Below are 22,615 nucleotides of genomic sequence, written 5' to 3'. Positions count from 1 at the left end.
AATATATATGGGGATGCTTTGAAATAGGAAAACAGGCTTGGGAAGGATGGTCATCTTAACAATGTTGATTTTCCCTGCTAATGTAAAATGGGAGGGTAAGTCATCTATTTGCATCTTGTTTAATATTTTCTATGCAGAAATTTTTTTTTTTTTTAAAGCTTTATATTTACTTGTGATGTTTACCCCTTGATATTTAAGCTGATCTGCTAAGATAAATGGGAAGGTGTCCAGTCTGATATTATGTGCTAGAGAATTCACTGGAAAAAGCACTCTTTTATTCAAGTTGATTTTGAGTCCAGATATCTTTTGAAAATTTTCTAATGCTTTTAGGAGTGCTGGCACAGAATTTTATGGGTCAGATATATACAGTACTATATCATCTGCATATAGTGATATTTTCTGTTCAAGTCCTTCTCTGAAAATCCCCTTTATCTCTGATGCATATCGAAAGTATACAGCCAATGGTTCAATGGCGATTGCAAAGAGCAAAGGTGATAAGGGGCAGCCTTATTGAGTACCATGTTCTAGTTTGAAATAGTCTGAAATAATGGTTTTAAAACAAACTGAGGCTTCTAGACTAGTATAAAGTGGTTTGATCCATGCTCATGTATTTGGGCCCAACCCAAATTTGTGCACTGTGGTGAATAGGCCATCCCATTCAATCATATCAAATGTTTTTTCTGCATCTAAAGATAATAAGATCTCTAGTTTGTTAGATTTAATGGGTGAATATATTATATTAAACAAACATTAAAGGTTAGAATTTAAGTGTCTGCCTTTAATAAATCCAGTTTGGTATTGTGATATTACAGAAGGAAGCACTTTCTCAATCCTTCTGACTAGAACTGTGGGGAAGTTATCTTAAAGTCATTATTCAAAAGTGAAATTGGTTTGTGTGATGCACATTGTATTAAGCTCTTATTTTCTTAAGAAAGGTGATAATTAATGCTTGGTGAAAAGTTTGAGGTAGATTTTTTTTTTTGTCTTGTGCTTCTATAGACATTGCTAATAATAGTGGAGCTAACTTATTTAAATTTTTTTTTATATAAAATTCCACTGGGTAGCCATCGGGGCTGGCTGCCTTCCCACTTTGAAGTGAGTTTATAGCATCTAGTAATTCTGAAAGTGTCAGAGGTTTATCCATTTCCACAGCAATAAGTCTATCTAGCTGTGGTAAATGTAATGAATCAAAAACTCATTAGATTGTGTCTTATCTTTTTTAAATTGAGTAGAATATAAGGACTTATAGTACTCTCCAAATGTGTAAGGTATATTTTTATGCTCCGTCTGTGTTGGTAATTGCTGTTATTGCATTGCAGACATCCTGCTTGTGGATTTGTTGGGCTAAGATCTTATTGACCTTTTGTCCATGTTCATAGTAATGATGGCACAATTCAAAGATGAACTGTTCCATTTCTTTAGTAGTCAAGAGGTTAAATTCTGATTGCAAAACCTGTCTTTTCCAATAAAGTGCCTCATATGGAGACCTGGGTGTATTCTAAATATATTCTGGTAATTTCGCTGATTAACTCAGATGCCTTCTTGGTTTCCATTTTACTTTTGTGAGAAAGATAAGAAATGATCTGCTCTCTTAAAAATGCCTTCAGAATTTCCCAGAGTATACCTACTGAGATCTCTGAGGATGCATTTGTCTCAGAAAAATAATCAATTTGATTGGATATGAATTCTGTACAGTTCTCATCAGCTAATGATATGGAATTAAGATGCCAGCTATGAGTGTGTAGGATGCAGTAATTTAAGCTCCATGGTCAGAGATGATAATAGTGTTCTACTTACAAGATTTAATAGTTTGCAAAAAGTATTGCCTATGAGGAAATAATAAATTCTTGAGTAACAATGATGTACAGGTGAAAAGAAGGAGTATGCACTTAGCTTAGGATATGAGAACCTCCATGGATCAGATAAATTATGATCTGTTAAACATTGTGTAATTATCTTTGCAGTATTAGATGCTATTGCCACTGTGGCTGAGGATCGATCTGGGTTTGGATTTAAAACACAATTACTGTCTCCGGCCATTATAATTTTGTGAGTATTCACATTAGGGATAGATGCACATAGATTTTGGAAGAAATTTCTATCATCCATGTTAGGTGCATAGATATTAATCTAAATCAATTTAGTATTAGATAAATTGCCTGTCACTGTGACATAGCGACCTTCAGAATCAGATATCACATCTGACACTATACGTGGAATAGTTCTATTAAGATTCCCACACACCTACAGTATGTTTTTTTGTATAGCTGGAGTGAAAAATTTGTCCAGTCCATTCTCTTTGCAACCAGAACTGGTCCTTGCTTAATAAGTAATTCTCCTGTAAAAGTACTATAGCTTCATTTTTCATTGGTGCTTTGTAAGTCTTATTAAAAGCTAACAATGTTGTTATGTGGCAGTAACTGCTGACTTGATTCACCTGGATAGGCCTTATGCATCATGGATACACTTTATAATACATTTTTAAAAGCTGCAGATAATACTACAACATAGGATTTGTTATACTGAATATCCAGTATAGTATAATCAGTATGCAGGACAGCATTACTTAAATACAAATAACCTAAAAGTATGCCTTTCTAGTGATTTACTGTTAACAGGAAAATAACCAGCCTCGACATCAGACTTACAGTGCCTATAAACAGTATTCAACCCTTTGGACGGTTCCATAATTTACTTTTATACAACATTGAATCACAATGGATTTACTGTAATTTGGCTTTTTTTACTTTGATCAACAGAAAAAGACGTGTGTGTCAAAGAGAAAACAGATCTCTGATAAATGGTCTAAAGTAATTACAACTATAAAGCACAAATTAATTGATCACATAGCTATTCACCCCCTGTAATATGACACTCCTATATTACTGGTGCAGAAAATTAGTTTTAGAAGTGTCAGAATTAGTTCACTGGAGATCATCTGTCTGGAGTTTAATTTGATTTTAGCCTAAGTGCACCTGATCTGTTGAGTCAGGATGGTGGGCTGACCTACACAAAAAGACTAAAGAAGACTCCAAGCAACTCTGTGAAAAGGTTATTGAAAAGCACAAGCCGGGATGGAGACAAGAAAATATCCAAGTCACTGAATATCCAATTAAAATAATCATGAAGAAATGGAAAGATTAACAACAGAGCTGTAAATCTGCCTAGAGCAGGACATTCACAAAAGCTGACAGATCATGCAAGAAGAAGACTAGCGAGGTAGGCCACCACAAGACTTACAAGAGTTACAAGTTACAGTGGTTGAGATTGGAGACTGTGGAGACAACAACTGTTGATGTGTGGTTCACTAGTTGCAGCTTTATAAAAGAGTGCCAAACAGAAATCCACTATTAAGAAAAACACACAGGACATCAAGGCATACGGGGGACTCTGATGAGACTAAAATTGAGCTTTACAGCTGTCAGACTTAACACCATGTTTGGTGTACTGCATATTATCAAAAACACGCCACCCCCACCACTAAGCATGATGGTGGCAGCATCGTGCTGTTGAGATGTTTCTCTACAGCAGGTCCTGGAAGGCTTGTGAGGGTAAAGGGTCCAACAAATTCTATAAAAAACACAGGGAATTCATGGAGGAAAACCTTATGTAGTCTGCAAGAAATCTGCACCTTGGAAGAAGATTTGTTGTCCAGCAAGATAACAATCCCAAAGATAAAGCCAAAGCTATGCAGAAAAAAATTCAAAACAACAATGTGATTGTCCTACAGTGGCCAAGTCTGAGTTCAGATCTCAATTCAACTGACAATTTGTGACTGGACTTATAAAAGGCTGTTCACTTGTGATCCCCATGCAACCTGACAGAGCTTGAGCAGATGTGCAAAGAATAAAGGGGAAAACTGGTAGTGCCCAGATATGCAAAGCAGATAAATTCCTGTCCACTCAGACTCAAGGCTGTCAAGGCTGCCAATGTTGCATCTGTCTTGAAGTGGGTGAATACTTATACAATCAATTATTATATGTTTTATATTTGTAACTCATTTAGACAACCTTGCAGAGATTGGTTTTCACTTTGACATTAAGTGGTCTTTTTCTGTTTAGTCTCAAAAAGCCTAATCAAATCTGCTGCAAATCTAACAATAAAATGTGAAAACTTCCAAGGGGTTGAATACTTTTTATAGGCACAGATCAACCACTCTGGTTTTAAAACACAACAAAATAATCAAATCCTAAATATCAATATTTATCATCTATAGTGAAAATGAACCCAAAGTGCTTTACAAGTGTAGTTATTTACTTTGGTGTATTTTTTGGTTTTAAAGGCGCATTACGTGACTTCCTCAGGGGCACACAATGAGTGAGATGAAGAGATTCAACCTGGAAATTTGAGGTTTAAGGTCCCTAAGCCTGTTTTGAGGACATACTTAATTTCAGTGCAATAAATGAAATCATATTGTACTGCAGTGTCTTTCAAAAATAAAAAACATTTAATTCCCTGTATGTTTCATGCTGGCTGCCTTAGTTTCAGTTTTCACTTGACTAAAAAGCAATGCTGAATCATTCAAACACATCTATACCACTGATATGCAGAAGAATCGTGTTACTTCCATTTTCGAAATTCTGTTCTTGACCCAATATTGCAGAGGGTATTCACATCCTAATAATGTATTCACGTATTAGATGCCCCCTCCTCCAGCACCATGCTCTAGCTTTCCCACAAATAAAGGTTATGACCCCAATGGACACTGAGCTGGTGGGTGTCCACCACTGAGAGACCTAAGCATTTCTAACTACAGTCTTCCCTTGCTTTTTGATGCAAATCTGTTTCTGAAAATCTCTTTGTAAGGAGAATGAAGTATTTGTAATGTGAACATAAAATTATAACTAACTTAAATGTAAAACATTTTTAAACATTCCCTGGCCCCAGAGATATGTCCTTGTTTTGTATCCAGGTGATATCAAAATACCAAATATTGACATAATTAGTTTAATTTTAACATTAGCCATCAAAACAAATCCTAATAAGGCATTGTCATTCATTATAGCTTTTGGCCTGCACTTAATCGCTTCAGGAGCTTGGCTGTGACATTCCCAGAATCTTACGCTCATTTAATGATTTCTGCAAGTTAGATAAACTGGTGTTATATTTATAGTCTTGGTGTAAAGAGTTTATATAGCAATTTTCTCACTATTAAAATTGCTTTAATGAGTGGGGAGCCACTACAACCACCATCAATGTGCTGTATCCACCTGGATGGTGTGACGACCGCCATTTTATGCCAGTACACTCATCACACATTAGTTATTAGGTGGTGAAGTGGTGAGAGAGGTAGTTAGCCAGTTAGAGACAGGGGATGATTAGGAGGCTAGAATGACCATGCCATGATGGGCAGTTTAGCCAGGACATCGTGAAATACCCTATTCTGATCACACAGAGTCAGGTCTTCGGTTTTACATCTCATTTGAATGATGACACCATTTTTACAGCACAGTATCCCTGTCGCTGAGCTGAAACATTGGGATCCACTTAGACAACAGGGTAAACACTTCCTGCTGCACTCACAACACTTCCCCTAGCAGCAACTCAAGCTTGTCCTAGGTGTTCTCCCATCCATGTAATGGCTGGGCCTGAAAATGCTTAGCTTCAGGTGGATACCTGTTCTGAAGTGGTATGGCTGCTGGCAAAGAGAAAAGAAGACAGGACTGTGCCTTGTGATGTTCCAGTTTTGCTCACATCCACATCAGCCACAACAACATTGATTTCTTAACCTTTTTCATGCAAAGTACCTTACAAGATGTCAAAGAAGTAAAAAAAGCAAAATAAAATTACGTAGAACTAGAGACGAGCTGCCCAAATTCTCACCGTTTTTTATTTTGGGGGCCCGAGAAATACACCATGCCTTAACCCAGCTCAAACACTCATAAACAGAGACAAGTAATAAAAATGAATAGGTAAAGAATATATTAGCTAAATGTAGAAAGCAAAAAACAATCAATAAATAAATAACACGTACACAAAATCTCACCCATATTTCATTGGTGGAGAAAGTTATTTAACAAATATTGAACAAAATGAAACTGAAACACCAGGCACTACACAGTAAACCATTAACACTCACAACACAGTCCAATATAGCAGGTACAGTTGACTGTGGTGCTCAGCCTTCTTGATCAAATGTTTAGTTTTGCCAACCAGGTCCCAGTTGTTGCGTGAACGTTTGGCATGATTGGGAGCGCTTTCTGAGATGAAGACAATTCCACCAAGATGAAATTACATGAACAAGCAGACACAGGACAAGCACATATTTCCATAAAGAACTATACTCCATGGTGGTTGTATTTGTAATCCTACAGAGTGTGAAACATAGAAACAAACATACACAGATGATTGTGATCCCTTTCACTGTCTTACAGCTCCTTCTTAAAGATAGAGCCTAATCATCCTTCTTCCCAGCAATCCCCGCACCACACTGAAGCTGCCCAATCATAAAATACTACTGGGGCTGCTGGGATTTGTAGGGAATATAAGTAGTGCCGATACAGTTAGATAAGAATAATAAAGAAAAAATAATATACAAAAAATAAAGAATACACATTTACATTAAGATACATATATAATTAAGAGAAATACAGAAATTAAATATATATTTTTTAAAACTATAATTGGCAGTCCAATGATATGGTCAGTTGGCCAGAAAAAATTATTAAAAAAAACAAAATCTGTAGGGGTACCAGGCCAAAAGAAAACAAGCCCACATATTAAGCCTAACTTAAATATTCTTAATTTGTTCTTTATTTTTTTTTTAATGCTGCGTCTTAGATGGTTTGATGCAGTGTATCTTATGGCAAGTTGGGGTGGTCCACTTTCATTCAAAAATGCAGACATCACAGGCGGCTGCACAGGACTTTGATCACATCAGAGGCATAGTCCTTAAGCACAGAGGATTAGTACAATATGGAAATCTGACAAAGCCCACATCTAAATCCCAGAGGTTTAAAGTAATGGGGCAAACTGTAATAAGACTGAGATATCCCTTATTTGATAAATATTGCAATTGGTCACAATTCATTTAGGTGTACTTTTTATTACTGTATATCTGAATATTCATCCTTCAACATTATATTGCTATAAGTATGTCTCCATCTTGTGGTTGATATTATGTGTAGGCTGATGCGAATTATGAAACCTAGGAGAGTATGAACTCATTTTATAAATGAATGGTAAGCAATGTCACTTTTATTGTAAGAAGGTAAGGAGAAGAGACAATATCTTTGAAGTAATTTAACCATTTTGTTTTAATTTTTCTTATATATAGACATATATAGTACCAAATGCAGCTGTCTTCAAAATGGACGGCCTTGAAGGGGCAGAGGCTGAAAATGCCATGCTAAACAATATGCGCATCTATGGCACTTGTGTTCTTTCTTGTATGGCTGTGGTGGTCTTCGTTGGAGTAAAGTATGTGAATAAGCTAGCACTGGTCTTCCTTGCCTGCGTCATTGTCTCCATTATTTCTATCTATGCTGGAGTGATCAAGTCAGCCTTCGATCCTCCTGATTTTCCGTAAGTACCTGTGCAGAACTGTGTATACCTTTATATATCGCTCTTAATGCAGTAAATGGTGCATGAAAATGTATAAATGGATGAAAAGATAAGTGGATAATAAAAGTTAATGAAAGATAAACAGTAAAAGACAAGAAGTCTTTTTGTCAAGGCAGCTGATTGGTGTAGATTCAACAGCTTTCATAAGGTACTTGGATTGCATTTATTTCTTGAAGATTTTAGCCCAAGGCTTTTGTACCGAATTTGAAGTGTGAGAGTGAAATCCCAAAATGCTTATTCTATTACCCTGAATTTAGATCCAAGAGAGTGTCAGGTTTCTGTGTATCCTTGCATTCTTTTTGAATAATACTAACAAATCATTATCTGCAGGATCTGCATTCTGGGAAATCGCACCCTGATCTGGAAAGACTTTGATATTTGTGCAAAACTTGTGGAAGTAGGCAATGAAACAGTCACAACTAAACTGTGGAGGCTCTTCTGTGACTCACCATTCCTAAATGCCACCTGTGACCAGTATTTTACAGTCAACAATGTTACAGAGGTGCAGGGAATTCCAGGCGCGGCAAGTGGAATCATCACTGGTGAGCACTATTTTCCTTTGAAACTTCAAGATACTAGCACTGGCAATGCACAAAATTCTTCTTTCACAAACCACCTTCATTACACCATGTCCTAAGTTATTTTGTTTTTTACACCAGTTACATGTAGAAATATGAAATCTTTTATTATTAGCAGATTCCATAATCCAAGGTGACTTCCAAGATTAGAATAGGTAACAATTATTTACACACAGATAGACTACTGATATAAAGTCTGTCACCCCAGTCTCTAGGAAATATTTTTGTAATAAGCATACTGGTTTTTCAAAATTAGCAAACTGAGACTTTTCACTTTCTGTTCCTGCTGAGGATCTCAAAGGCAATTCATTAAGTTAGCCAGAATTGCCTATCATATTCTGAGCAACATTCTTGAGGTTCTCCTGAGAAATTCCAAGGTTCTCCCAGACCAAATGAGTGATATAATACTTTCAGCTAATGGGGGGTTTCCTTCCTAGTGGAATTTGTCAAATCTATCCATTGTGGGAAAGTTTAGAGGGTAATGCCCAACTGATAGCCAAACAACTTCAACTGACCCCTCTCTATCCAGAGAACCAGCACTCCTACTCAAAGGATCATTCAACTTCATCATCTCAACAACACTCTTCTAAAATTAAGAATTCCATAAGGTGTTTCACAAAACATTGAAACCATTAAATACTTCCATAATAAAAATAATCATTTTTGACTCAAAGCCAGATGGAGGCAGATAGGGTTCACTGGTTACTCCTCACTGACTGTTAAAATCTTCCTGGGATGCTGTGTACATTCCCTGAAGCATTTTGGCTGATCACTCATCACATTGCACCTTATTCACAGTCATACAAATTCTGCCTAGAAATCCTTTGGTCTAAGCTTACCGGTGGATGTTACTTTCCTGTTTTCTTTACTAATAATTTCAAGGTTAATAATTTATAAACTTTACGTACAGATGCTTTTCTTAATAAGCCATGAGGTACTTGCTTTGACTTCTGTAATGAAATTCTATCAATATACCTACACCGTGATCCATGGTGTGTTGTTGTGGACTTGCATCACAAAGCATCTAAGTTTATTGATTTGCACTGTGGTTATTCATGAACCTGCAGCCTCTGACTCAGAAGCGGTCTCCTTACAGTGTGAGCTAATAAGAGAACACCAGCCACACACAGCATGGTTCTGAACATTGTGAATGGAGAACGTCCTGGTGACATTTGCTGACCTGTCTCTGTTTCAGCCCCCACCATTTCTGCACAGCATCAACACTCTGCTAATGAACTGGACTTGCACTGCAAAGCGTCTTATTTCAAAGATATGCATTGTGGTATCTGCCAGTTGCTAGCCAGGACTCTGTTATATCTGGCTTAAAAGCGATCTAATTACAGCATGGGCTAAAGGAGTTCTCCTATTAACTCAAGCTGCAAGGAGGCTGCTTCTGAGCCAGTCATTGCAGGCTCGCTGCTGGCCACAAGCAGTTACTACAGCACAAATCTTCAATCTGAGATGCTTTCTGATGTAAGTCCGTGGCAATTCACTTGGTGACGTGGATTGGATTTGCAGTGGAGATGGGTGGAGTGTAGTGACAATGTTATGGAGAAAAGGTGACTCCTGACAGAGAGAGAGATCAGCTGACATCCACAGGAATCTCTCCATTTGAAGTGTTCAGAAACAGACTCTGTGCAGATGACTAAAGGAGCTCTCTGTTTAGCTCACACTTCAAAAATGTCGCTTCTGGGCCAGGTATTACGGGTTTGCGGCTGGCCACAGGAAGGTGTCACAGTGTAAGTCTTTGAACTGAGATTCTTTGTGGTGTGAGTCTATTTTTTAATAAGTTACTAGTTGTGACCCCCACTTATTACCCTTAAACTATATTTTCTTTTTTTAAGATACTATTCATAATCATTAACAAGAATAAATAATACCACAAAAAGTCATAAATCCATGCAAGCAGATGAAACCTTGCAAAGGTCATCATCAATATTCATTCAGATATCTTTTTAGATGATTGGAGGGCTATAAAAGCACCCCATTGGTTTTATAAGACTCCTAGTTTGTTTTTGTCTACTGCCATTTTTAAATTAATTGAAAGTGCTATAGTGCAGGGCTCCATTTAATTACAAAGCCACCTTTACATCCTAAACTATGCCTCAAGGCTCCAATGATGGCTAGAAACATATGGCAGGCCCCAAAAATGACAATTAAGCCTAGCTCATAAACTCAAGTAGCTGGCTTTGTGGCCTACTAAGACCAAAAGGAGTCAAGAATTACATTATTCAAAAGGGTCAGGGGAACCATAAAAACCCTGGCTCATTATGACAACAGTAGTAATCTTACTACTAATAATAAAAATAATACAATTTTAATTAAATTTTTAAATGGTAATTTCCCAAAGGAAACATACATAAAACCCAGAATGAGCAAACATTTAAAAAACAAGAGATCAGTTGGAAAAAGTGTAAAAAAAATAACTTATAAAATTCAAGAATCAAGATGGAAATTCAAAAAAGGTTAACCAAACAACACAAATTGGCAAACCTGGTAATGCCTCAGTCAAACATTGTGTACTTTTAACTCTCAGTGGCCTCCCCCCCTTGGGTACAATTTACAAAAGACAAAGCACATAAGTCAAAAAAAGTAAAATATACAAAATCAACATAATACTGTTGTGAATACTGTTGCGTGAAGGATACTTTGCGTGACAAAATTGGGTGTGAGGCCTCCAAAATAAACCATAAAGGCAGGCCAGGAGCACAGAAGAGCCTCATCCCAGTCCAGTTAGTCTTACAACCACTACCTCTTTTCTTCCAGCCTAGCAGGCCCCAAAATGAAGAAAGTGGCTTTTAAAGTTTAAAGTAATTCTTAGTGGTCCCAAAATGCCTCAAATGGAAAAGAAAATGTTAACACACTTGCCTGTGGCCAAAAGGTAAAAAAGGATTTGTTGCAAAATGAAAGAATTTTGTTAAAGAACAAAAATGGGCACATAGAAGCTCAAGAGAACAAAAAGGTTCGTTGAGGTTGAGGCAATCCTCAAATAAACAGACCCCAAATACTATCCAGAAAACAGAATCCAAAAAACAGAACAAATTCAGAAAAAGTCAGCAAATCAAAATGCAAGAAATAATACCTGAACAACTTCCATGAACTTCAGTGATCAGCTGCTTGAGCTCCTGTTTCTCTGACTTAAATAGTCAGATGGAAGTTCAGGAGTTGTAATGTCATGGTGGCTCCACCTGTCGTGGACTTTGAGTCGCAAGCACTAAAGTCTTCCAAGGCACTTCCAATAATGTCCACTAGAGGGAGATATCACCTTCAAACTTCAGCTAGTAATAAGGGCAAGCACCAAGTCTGTATAAAATAAAAGATTTATTCCTCACAAAATGTTTTTGAATCACAATGAAGCTCCATGGAGCACAAAGGCAACTTCAAAAAACCAAGCAGAATGTCAAAATGTCAGAGATCCAGTTAATCAACAGAATTCACAATAAACACAAGTAAACTCGCCACTCTCAGGCACTTACAAAATGAACTACAAAGAACTTTGGAAGATCCCTTGGATTTATAGAGCAGAGGGCAGTTCCTGGTGGTGATTGGCAGGTGGCTCCACCTCTTGGATGACCACCAACAAAGACCAATAATAAAAAATAACCAATAAAAATTAACCAATAATAAAAAAACAACAGAAATAATATACAAATATGACCATTTAAAAATAATAAAAAGACAAATATATCATAAATACACATAAATTGAGACTGTTACAAAAAGAAATAGAACACAAGATAGTGAAACGGGTGAGAAGGCCTCTAAACACCCCCAGCCAGAGAAGAACCTCAGTGAGTCTCAAAAAAAGAAGCCAGACCCCAAATTCAAATGGCAGGCTTCAAAGGTCTGCACAAACTCAAAATATGCCTAAGGTTTTTAATATTTCTAAATGCTCAAAAGTACACAATAATGCACTTCAAGAGAGTGGGAAACAACAAATGTGTGGCATTGAGGACTATATAATTAAACTTCACAATACATGTATAAACTTCAAATTCCATTAGAAATAAGTGCTCTGGATGAAAAAACAATTTGTTATAACAGGGATTTCACTATAATGGAACTGGAACATAGTGCCTTTAACCACATAAAGTTGATAAAACTGACTGCGGAATGCCAAACTTGATGACAACACCTTTTTCCTGCTGCCTGCATCAATGCCAGAGAGAATCCACAACGTTTTCTGTAAAGTAAATTCTAGCTGCTGGTGCCCATATGAATAGTGGGGTACCACTCTGTGTCTGGACCATACACCCCTTGAGTTGCAAACCAGTCTGCCTAAGTGTTTATATCATGGACAGGAATGGGGTGTAGTGGTCTGTAGATCACACACCTTAACTTTCATATTTGGCCCCCTAGGGGGCTGCCCAGGTCTTCTAATGGATTGATGCTCACTTTCGGAGAGCTAGTTGTTCTTTTGTGAGTCACCCTTTCTTTTTAACCTGGAAATATTTTACATAAAAAGATCATGATTAAAAGTTTGAGAAAATTATGGTCACATTTGAAAATAATAACTGTTGTATGCATAAATTTGCAAGCACAAAATTCAAAGACGTACATTTAAATGAAACTTTTTTTTTCTTTTTAAGATTATGGAGTGCGCAGGTGTTCACAGGGTAAAATCTTGGTTAATTTATGCAACACATTGGGAACTGCTTGAGTAGCATAAACACGACGGAAGCTCAGAAGTGAGCATTTTTGCTGAAGGGAAGGGCAAGCTAATAATTAATCCTCAATCAGATGAATGTGCTGGCTGCGGCGGAACTCCAGAGCTCCGCAAGTACAGCTTGTAGTCGAATTTGATTGACAGTTATCTTGACCCTAGATCTGTCCACAATGTCTCTGGTTTGCAGTAACCCCTCTCAAACTCTGTTCCGCTGCACAATAGTATCTGGCTGTAGATACAATTCGATTGGATGTTCAATGGGGCTCCTGAACCACAAGGCCAGAAGAAATATGCATGCTCTCCTGTTTTTTTTTAATGAAAAATAACACTGTTATAATAAATTTTGCAGATAACATAGACTTTGCTGTAATGAGGTGTTTTTAACATCAGTTCTGTAGCACATTGGCCAGGACCAAAAAAAAATTGTTAACACAACAATTTCTTTAAAATAGAGTTTGTTGTAATGTTCCAATGTGTTCTCTGTACATGCAACACACATTTATATGGCTAATAGGGTTTTTTAAGAGACTTATGAAGTACAGATGGTTCGTTGTAAGTTGAAGCTTGCTCTCTGTCAGACCAGGTTGACAAGAGTACCTCTCATCTTTCCAGTTCAGATTGGTTTAGAAATGTGACTAATTGTTCCCACCCAGTTTTAAGAAAATGTATTCATGGTTTGTTTCCAGATGTATATGTTATATGTCTGGCTTCAGGGAGACTAATCCTACTTTCACCTCATGTCACACATTGTATGCCTAATGCACTTACCCACAACCTATCACACAACACTCATCTAGACACCTTCATCACCACCTCTGGTCTCTCTGTCTTCCTCGTACTGAATTCTTGCCATCATGTGCTCTCACATCTCCAACCTCAGTAAAACCACAAACCAACAAGTTGTAAGCCAGATTTTGACTGAACCTTTGAATGTCCTGTAAATCTTTTCATCGTTTTGTTATTATTCTGAAAAGGTTAATCATTTTTTGACACTCTTGTTGCAATCTACAAGCCAGTCTGCATGGTGGTTTAACAGTCTGGGACTTATTTGGCATATATACAGTGCATCCGGAAAGTATTCACAGCGCATCACTTTTTCCATATTTTGTTATGTTACAGCCTTATTCCAAAATGGATTAAATTCATTTTTTTCCTCAGAATTCTACACACAACACCCCATAATGACAACGTGAAAAAAAGTTTACTTGAGGTTTTTGCAAATTTATTAAAAATAAAAAAACTGAGAAATCACATGTACATAAGTATTCACAGCCTTTGCTCAATACTTTGTCGATGCACCTTTGGCAGCTTACAGCCTCAAGTCTTTTTGAATATGATGCCACAAGCTTGGCACACCTATCCTTGGCCAGTTTCGCCCATTCCTCTTTGCAGCACCTCTCAATGTTTTTATTTTTAATAAATTTGCAAAAATCTCAAGTAAACTTTTTTCACGTTGTCATTATGGGGTGTTGTGTGTAGAATTCTGAGGAAAAAAATGAATTTAATCTATTTTGGAATAAGGCTGTAAGATAACAAAATGTGGAAAAAGTGATGCGCTGTGAATACTTTCTGGATGCACTGTATAGTGTAGCCTAGAAAAACCCAAACCAGCATATTCACATTGAAGGGCCATTTCACCAAATCACATGTTTAAAAGCAATGGTTTGTTTACCATAGTGGTATGTACATATTAATCCCTAAATTAAGACTTCTTTCATAATCATCCCTTTGGTGTCCACTACACAAAGAAACCCGTCCAGATGATGCAATTTATATGCCACCATCATTATAATCATATTTTCAATTCAATAAAGGCCTCCTAATGACAAAAAGCATGATGAGCAGGAATCTCATTTAGCCTGTACCGGAGAAAAACATCAAAATCTTGGACTTTCACCATAATAAGGAAACTTTAATATTCTATACATATCATCAGCACCATCAGTCTACTGGTGTTGAAGCTCCCACATAGACCTACAGTCAGTCATTTTTATGCATGCTTAGTCAGTTACTTTGCTTCTGTCCAAGTTCCCCAATTCCCCAATTATTTCACAATAATTATTGCTACTTGAAGTGAATTATGTTTATATGCTGTGTGTTCTCCATCTGCCTAAAGCCAATAATGAGAGGAAAGCATTGAATGACAGCCTCACATCATGTGTCAGAAGTTTTTATTTACATAGTAGTGTTTTAATTCAGGAGAATATGTTTCTTTTTATTTAATTAAATATTTTCATGTTATAGAAGAGAATGATAGAACAGGTCTCAATCATATTAGAGTTTTAAGATCTATTGCAGGGAGCTCATCAGGATATTTTTAAATCTGCTCTATCATTTTAGAAAATCTCTGGAGTAACTACATGGATAAAGGAATAATCCTTGAGAAGAAAGGGGAGGAATCGGTGTCCAGCGATGAAGGAACCCCCAGTTTCACTAAGAATTATGTTATTAGTGACATGACCACCTTCTTCACACTGCTGGTGGGAATCTACTTTCCTTCTGTCACAGGTCAGTAGGTGTCTGTATAACTTCCCTCTTTTGTAACAGATACTATGGTAATAACACAAATGAAAATGGCATGAACAAAAATGCTGGGACCCTTAACCTGTATTTTGTTGCACAATCTTTAGACACAATCACTACAAACAAACAAACCTGTGGCATTCCATGCAACTTCTGAACCTCTCCACAGGTCATTTGGCCTATTCTTCCTGAGCAAACAGCTCCTACTTTGTCAGGTTTGATGGTGGCCTTCTCCAGACTGCATGCTTCCATTCCTTCCATAGATATTCAATAGCATTCAAATCAGTGCTCATAGAAGGCCACTTCAGAATAGCCTAATGTTTTGTTCTTTGCCATTCTTGGGGGCTTTTAGTTGTGTTTTTTGGGTTGTTATGCTGTTGGAGGATCCATGACCTGTGACAATTTTATGACATTGGACAGTAAATTTTGCTCTAGAATGTCTTGATAGTTTTGGAGATTTCATTTTTCCTTGCACAGACACAGGACCCGTATGCCAGACACAAAGAAGTAGCCCCAAAACATAACTGAGCTTCCTCCATGTTTCATAGTCGGTATGATGTCCTTTTCTTTGAAAGCTTCGTTTTTTCGTCTGTGGACATAGAGCTGGTATAATTTTGATTTGCCAAAAAACTCCAGTTTTGTCTCATCTGCCCAAAGGACATTCTCCCAAAAGCAATGTGGCTCGTCAATATGCATGCTAGAAAGTTCCAGTCTGGCTTTTTATGTTTTTCTTTCAACAGTGGAGTCCTTCTGGGTCTTCAATTTTTGAGCTCACTGTCACTCAAAAAGTGACAGATGGTGCGATTAGACACTGAAGAACCTTGACCTTGGAGTTCAGCTTGCATCTCTTTGGAAGTTGTCCTTGGCTTTTTGTCTGCCATTCTCACTATCTTTCTGCCCATTCTGGGGTCGATTTTCCCTCTTGTAGTCACATACTGGGAGGTTGGCCATTGACCTTATACTTCTTAATAATATTTGCAACTGTTGTCACAGGAACATCAGCCTGCTTAGAGATGGTCTTCTAGCCTTTGCCTTTAACATGCTTGTCTATAACTTTCTTTCTGATCTCCTCAAACAACTCTCTCCTTTACTTTCTCTGGTTCATGTTCAGTGTGGGACACACAATGATACCAAACAGCAGAGTGACTGCTTTTCTCCATTTAAATAAGCTGAATGTCTGATTGCTTGACTGAGGACAAGTGTGATACTAATTAAAGAAAACAGCTAGTTTGAAAAATCACTCAAATTCAATTATTTATGATCTTTTTCTAGGGGTACCAACAAATGAGTCCAGGCCATTTCAGAATATCTTTGTTAGAATAAGCAATGCTTGTTCTGTTTTTGCACTTGCTTTACTTTACTTGAAGACATATCAAAGACATACAGATATACAGGGGACAATTGCTTTTCATTTATTTACATTTCAGGAGGTATGCAACACTTTTTAAATGAGCTGTAAGGGTACCAAAATATTTACCCATGTCTGGGGACAATGATGAAAAGGCAAGGGGGTGTACTATGGTCCAAATGAGTCATTCTATCAGCATGTAGATTTTAATTCATTTCACAGACTCTTCATCATCATTTCTGGCAACCTCCAGCTGTCAAAGATGTAGTCAGGTTGGTCACTAACTCTAATTTGACACTATGTACAGTATTTGTAAATACAGAGTATCACATTGCCTCTTATTGACCATCGTAGTTAAGGCCAAAGGTGATGGTTTCACAAGTATTTTAAGGTGTAAAAGTACTAGTCTGTTTTTAAGTCCATCTTGTGATTGACCAGAACAGTTACTGATGGATTAAGTATTTTACAGGCCTCACTTTTTTGCTGTACCTATGATAGCTTTCCTCTTTTTGACAAGAAGGTCATACTCCAAATTCCATATGCACTCTTGGTGGGGTATCTTACAGCAAAAGAGTTATTTTTCAAATATTTCCTGCTAATTTTTCTCAGTTGCTACACCCTGGAACACACTTAAATTTGTTCTTGCCACTAACAAAATGGATACTAGATTGGCTAAGCCACAGGGAGATGGTGTCCTTGAGCCCTTTTCTAAACAACAAACTTTAGGAAACTACATACAGTGTCATGAGTCTGTCCTACTACTAGATGCCCCTTCATCTACGACACACTGATGCCATGGGCTGACCAAGATAACAGACAGACATTCTCATTAAATTTTAGATTTTTGTTTTTGAAATGACTTATTTTTACTGATAATATCTTTCTGTCATTTTTTTCCTGAACTTGGTAGATTTGATAAATCACTGCATACAGATTTTTTTCTGGCTGCCCACCAATACACCCTCATTGTAGCCTTTTAACTGAGCTAAAAAATAAAGCATTTTAGCAGCATGTGAAGAAGGGCATGTTTTTAGAGGTAAGGGTTTCAGTTGTGTGCATTAGGATAAACTTATTTAACATGAAGTTTAAGAAGGGACAAGATTAAAGTGTTTAAAGGTATGAAAAGAATTAGTACAGTGGATCCCATTTGTTACTTTAAAATAAATTCTGCAACAAGAACACAGAAACATGGGAAATTGTTAAGGGCAGAGATCACGCAACTGAAATAAAGTTTTTCTTCAGGCAAAGAACCATAGAAACATGGAATAAATTACCAGGTAGTGTAGTGAAGAGGAGGACTTTAGGGACCTTCAAATCTTGACCTGGTGTTAAGTTGGAGAGGATGGAGGAGCTTGTTGGACTGAATGGCCTGTCCTCATCACAACTAACCACATATTCTAATGTTGTACTATGCAGAAAGCAGAATGGTGATGCAGCCCTTAACTCTTCTAGGTGACTAGTTTTGAATCCCAGCTCAGTCACTATTTATTATTTAGTTTATACAGAATTGTCATGTTTATTTTGAGCATGAGAAATAAGATGTATTATTATTATTTATTATTATATTAAGATGGATTTTCCTGCAGGTACCTTGGTGCACATTAGCCTAACTGGCAAATTTTCATTTGCCTGTTGTGAGTGACTTGTGGTTGGTTATGTGAGTGTGCACTGTAGTGAAATGGCATCCTGTCCAGGATTGGTTGCTGTCTTCCACTCGATGATTTTGAGAAGTACTGTAACAAGAGGGTTAAAATATCCTGTGTTCATTATGCTTTTGCATTAAATTATACTGTATGTGTTCCATCATTTCAGAGTCCCATACTGAATGCTCATTCTCCTCTTTTACACCCATAATGGCTTCAAGACTTGAAAATGTGACAACAGAATTCTTAGTTTACAGTTTTCTACTAAATGTATCACACTTAAAAACAGTTAAGGATTCTTTTGCCTGGATAAAACTGTTGTCAAATGCCTAAAGTATGCTTCCTTAAAATATTTTCTTTTCGTAGGCCTACATGCGATGGTGTTTTTAAATTAGCATTTTAAAAATTGAACAATCCTTGTTGAAAAGGTGCTCTCGTGTATGGCCATTGTAAATATCAGCCAGCATGGGCTTAGACAGAAGAGATTCTCTTTCATTATGGTGTTAACCATTATGAGCAACTAATACAATTTTTGCATTGTATAAATGATGTTTCTTTAAGTTCTATTATAAAAATGTAAGCATCAAAAATTAAATTGTGGCATCATAGTTCTCCTGGGACATTTGTAGCAAGATCACAAAAACTGGATGTGTGAATGTTTGAGCTTAGTGCCAGTAGCACCCAGTGTTATGTGATAAATCCTTTAAAAAAACACTTTGCATAGTGTTGGGTTGTGAGATTGCAAACGTTTAAGAAGTGTATCTGAATTAAAAAGACATTTTAAGTAGTTTTTCTGCCTGAAATTATTCCAGAATGGGGTTATGCAAGTCAAGTGTTCACATAAATAAGGAAATATGTGAAATTAGAGCTAAATTAGAAATAGAACTAGTTGTAGACATCAAAGAGAAAATTGAGGATTCCTTCTTCTGAATCAGTGTAATTAAGATGAAAAAACAAATCTAATAACTATAGCTTATTCTTCTTGTAGCCTGTTGAAACTAAACAACTCAAAAAAAATTAAAGGAAGACTTTGAAAACACATCAGATCTCAATGGGAAAAAAATCCTGCTGGATATCTCTACTGATATGGACTGGGTAATGTGTTAGGAACGAAAGGATGCCACATTGTTTGATGTAAATGAAAATTATCAACCTACAGAGGGCTGAATTCAAAGACACCCCAAAAATCAAAGTAAAAAAATGACACAGCGAGTCCATTTGGCCAAAATTTCATTGCAGCAACTCAAAATTGTACTTAGTAGTTTGTATGGCCCCCACGTGCTTGTATACATGCCTGACAACATTGGGGCATGCTCCTAATAAGACGACGAATGGTGTCCTGGGGGATCTCCTACCAGATCTGGACCAGGGCATCACTGAGCTCCTGGACAGTCTGAGGTGCAACTTGGTGGTGTTGAATGGACAGAAGCATAATGTCCCAGAGGTGTTCTATTGGATTTAGGTCAGGCGAGTGTGGGGTCCAGTCAATGGTATCAATTCCTTCATCCTCCAGGAACTGCCTGCATACTCTCGCCACATAAGGCTGGGCATTGTCGTGCATCAGGAAGATCCCAGGACCCACTGCACCAGCATAGGGTCTGGCAATGGGTCCAAGGGTTTCATCCCGATATGTAATGGTAGTCAAGGTGCCATTGTCTAGCCTGTAGAGGTCTGTGCATCCCTCCATGGATATGTCTCCCCAGACCATCACTGACCCACCACCAAACCGGTTATACTGAACGATGTGACAGACAGCATAATGTTCTCCACAGCTTCTCCAGACCCTTTCACGTCTGTCACTTGTGCTCAGGGTGAACCTGCTCTCAACTGTGAAAAGCACAGGTGCCAGTAATGGACCTGCCAAATCTGGTATTCTATGGCAAATGCCAATTGAGCTCCATGATGCCAGGCATTGAGCACAGGGCCCACTAGAGGATGTCGGGTCCTCATGGAGTCTGTTTCTGAAAATTTGGTCAGAGACATTCACACCAGTGGCCTGCTGGAGGTCATTTTGTAGGGCTCTGGCAGTACTCATCCTGTTCCTCCTTGTCCAAACGAGCAGATACCGGTCCTGCTGATGGGTTTAGGACCTTCTACAGCCATGTCCAGCTCTCCTAGAGTAACTGTCTGTCTCCTGGAATCTCCTCCATGCTCTTGAGACTGTGCTGGGAGACACAGCAAACCTTCTGGCAAGGACAGGTATTGATGTGCCATCCTGAAGAAGTTAGACTATCTGTGCAACCTCTGTAGGGTCCAGGTATCACCTCATGCTACCAGTAGTGACACTGACCATAGCCAAATGCAACACTAGTGAAAGAACAGTCAGAGAAGATGAGGAGGGAAAAATGTCAGTGGCCTACACCTGTTAAACCATTCCTGTTTTGAGGGTCGTCTCATTGTTGTCCCTCTGGTGCACCGGTTCTTAATATCATTAACATCAAAGCAGCTGAAACTGATTAACAATCCCCTCTGCTACTTAATTGACCAGATCAATATCCCAGACGTTTCATTGACTTGATGCTATACTCTTATTATAAAGTGTTCCTTTAATTTTTTGAGCAGTATATTTTAAGAGATTGCTCATCTGTTATATGTGTCATAAGACACATGACATTAGATGATGTTAACAACAGTGTATTTAGAATGTATTCAGACCCCTTCAGACCCCAGCTACATTTTTTTCCACTTCAAGCAATACTTAGTACCCTAGAATGACAAAACAAAAACAGGATTTTAGGAATTTTTGAAAATGTACTAAAAATGAAAAACAGAAACATCCCATTGACACAAGCATTCAGAGTCAATGCTTTGTTGAAGCACCTTTGGCAGCAATTACAACCTGGAGTCTTTTTGGGTTTGACTTGACAAAATTGGATTTGGGGATTTTCTACCGTTCTTTTCTACAGATCTTTTCAGGATGTATCAGGTTGGATATGAGATATTTGGTGGACGACTATGTTTGGGTCCCTTCAAATTTGTTTGATTGGGCTCAAGTCCAGGATTTGGCTGGAGCATTTAAGACACTACCAGTGTTGAACCAAAATCACTTCTCTGTTGAATTTGCCTTGTGTTAAGCTCCATTGTCCTGTTGGAAAATAAATCTTTGGCTCAATCTGAGGTCTAGAACACTCAGATTATGGTCCAAATCACTCCAGGGCAGGCTTTTAATTAAAGATATCTCTGTACTTTGCTCTGTTCAGATTTCCCTTAACACTATCTATTCTCCCAGTTCCTGCCACTGAAAAATAACCCCACAGCATGATGCTGCTACCATCATCCACCTCTGTTGGAACAGTATTGCACAGGTGGTGAAAAGTGCTTAGATTCCTCCAGACATTATGATTATCTTGGTTTCATCAGACCAGATATTGTTGTATACTCTCACAGTTTAAGTCTTGTAAGTGCATTTTTGCAAACTCCAAGCAGACTTCTATGTGTACTGAGGAGAGACTTCGGTCTGGTCACACTGTCACAAAGCCCTGATCAGTGTTGTAATGATGGTTGCTCCTCTTGAAGTTTCTCCGACATCCACACAGGTTTGCTAGAGCTGAACCAGAGTCACCTTTTTTACCAAGGTCCTTCTCCCATGATTGCGTGGTTCTGCCAGGTGGACAGCTCTAGAAACTGTCATAGTTGTTAAAAAACATATTCCATTTAAGAATTATGGAAGTCCCTATGATCTTGAGAAGCTTCAGTGTGCAGGATTTTTTTGCAGCCATCCCCAGATCTGTGCCTTGACACAATCCTGTCTGTCATCTCTACGGGCAATTCCTTCGACCTCATGACCTGTTTTTTGCTCAGCTGTGGGACCTTCTATATATGGTGGTGGCTTTCCTAATCAAGTCCAATTATAAGGGATGTTCAAAAAGTTTCTGCAATTTTTCTTACCTCTGTTTATTAAGAATTAGCAAAATACACGCGCTTCGCAGCGGAGAAGTAGTGTGTTAAAGAGGTTATGTAAACATATATATACATATACATATATACATATACAGTATATACATATCTACATATACACATATCTACATATACATATATATACATATATACATACATACATAGTGCGTTGTAACACGGGCTGTGATTGTTACATGGGAGGGAGACGATAAATCACAGCTTCCCACTTTCTAATCGGGCCTGTGATTGGTGCTTTGACTGATGCCTAGATCCCACAGTATCTCCCCTTAGGAGAGGCGTTAGGCAAGTGTAATTGAATAGCGGTGCTGCAAGTTTAGCTTTACACCTGTTTTTAAGGCTTATTGACTGAAAGGGGCTTTCATGAAAAAAGTTAGGG

General features: G+C 37.8%; 1 protein-coding gene across 2 annotated transcripts in view; it reads left to right on the top strand.

The window, feature by feature from the left end:
- The window catches only part of slc12a5a (solute carrier family 12 member 5a), a 924,478-nt gene that overhangs the window by 828,722 nt on the left and 73,141 nt on the right, over positions 1-22,615 (top strand). For both annotated transcript variants that reach the window (XM_051932831.1, XM_028811864.2), the window contains exons 7-9: positions 7,277-7,524; positions 7,894-8,105; positions 15,148-15,315. In XM_051932831.1, coding sequence (XP_051788791.1) covers positions 7,277-7,524; positions 7,894-8,105; positions 15,148-15,315 — 628 coding nt within the window. The remainder of the gene's footprint in view (positions 1-7,276; positions 7,525-7,893; positions 8,106-15,147; positions 15,316-22,615) is intronic.

This window comes from Erpetoichthys calabaricus, chromosome 10 (genome assembly GCF_900747795.2).
Source record: "Erpetoichthys calabaricus chromosome 10, fErpCal1.3, whole genome shotgun sequence".
NCBI lineage: Eukaryota > Metazoa > Chordata > Cladistia > Polypteriformes > Polypteridae > Erpetoichthys > Erpetoichthys calabaricus.
The sequence above is the reverse complement of the archived record's forward strand: the minus strand, read 5'-3'. Positions and strand labels throughout refer to the sequence as shown.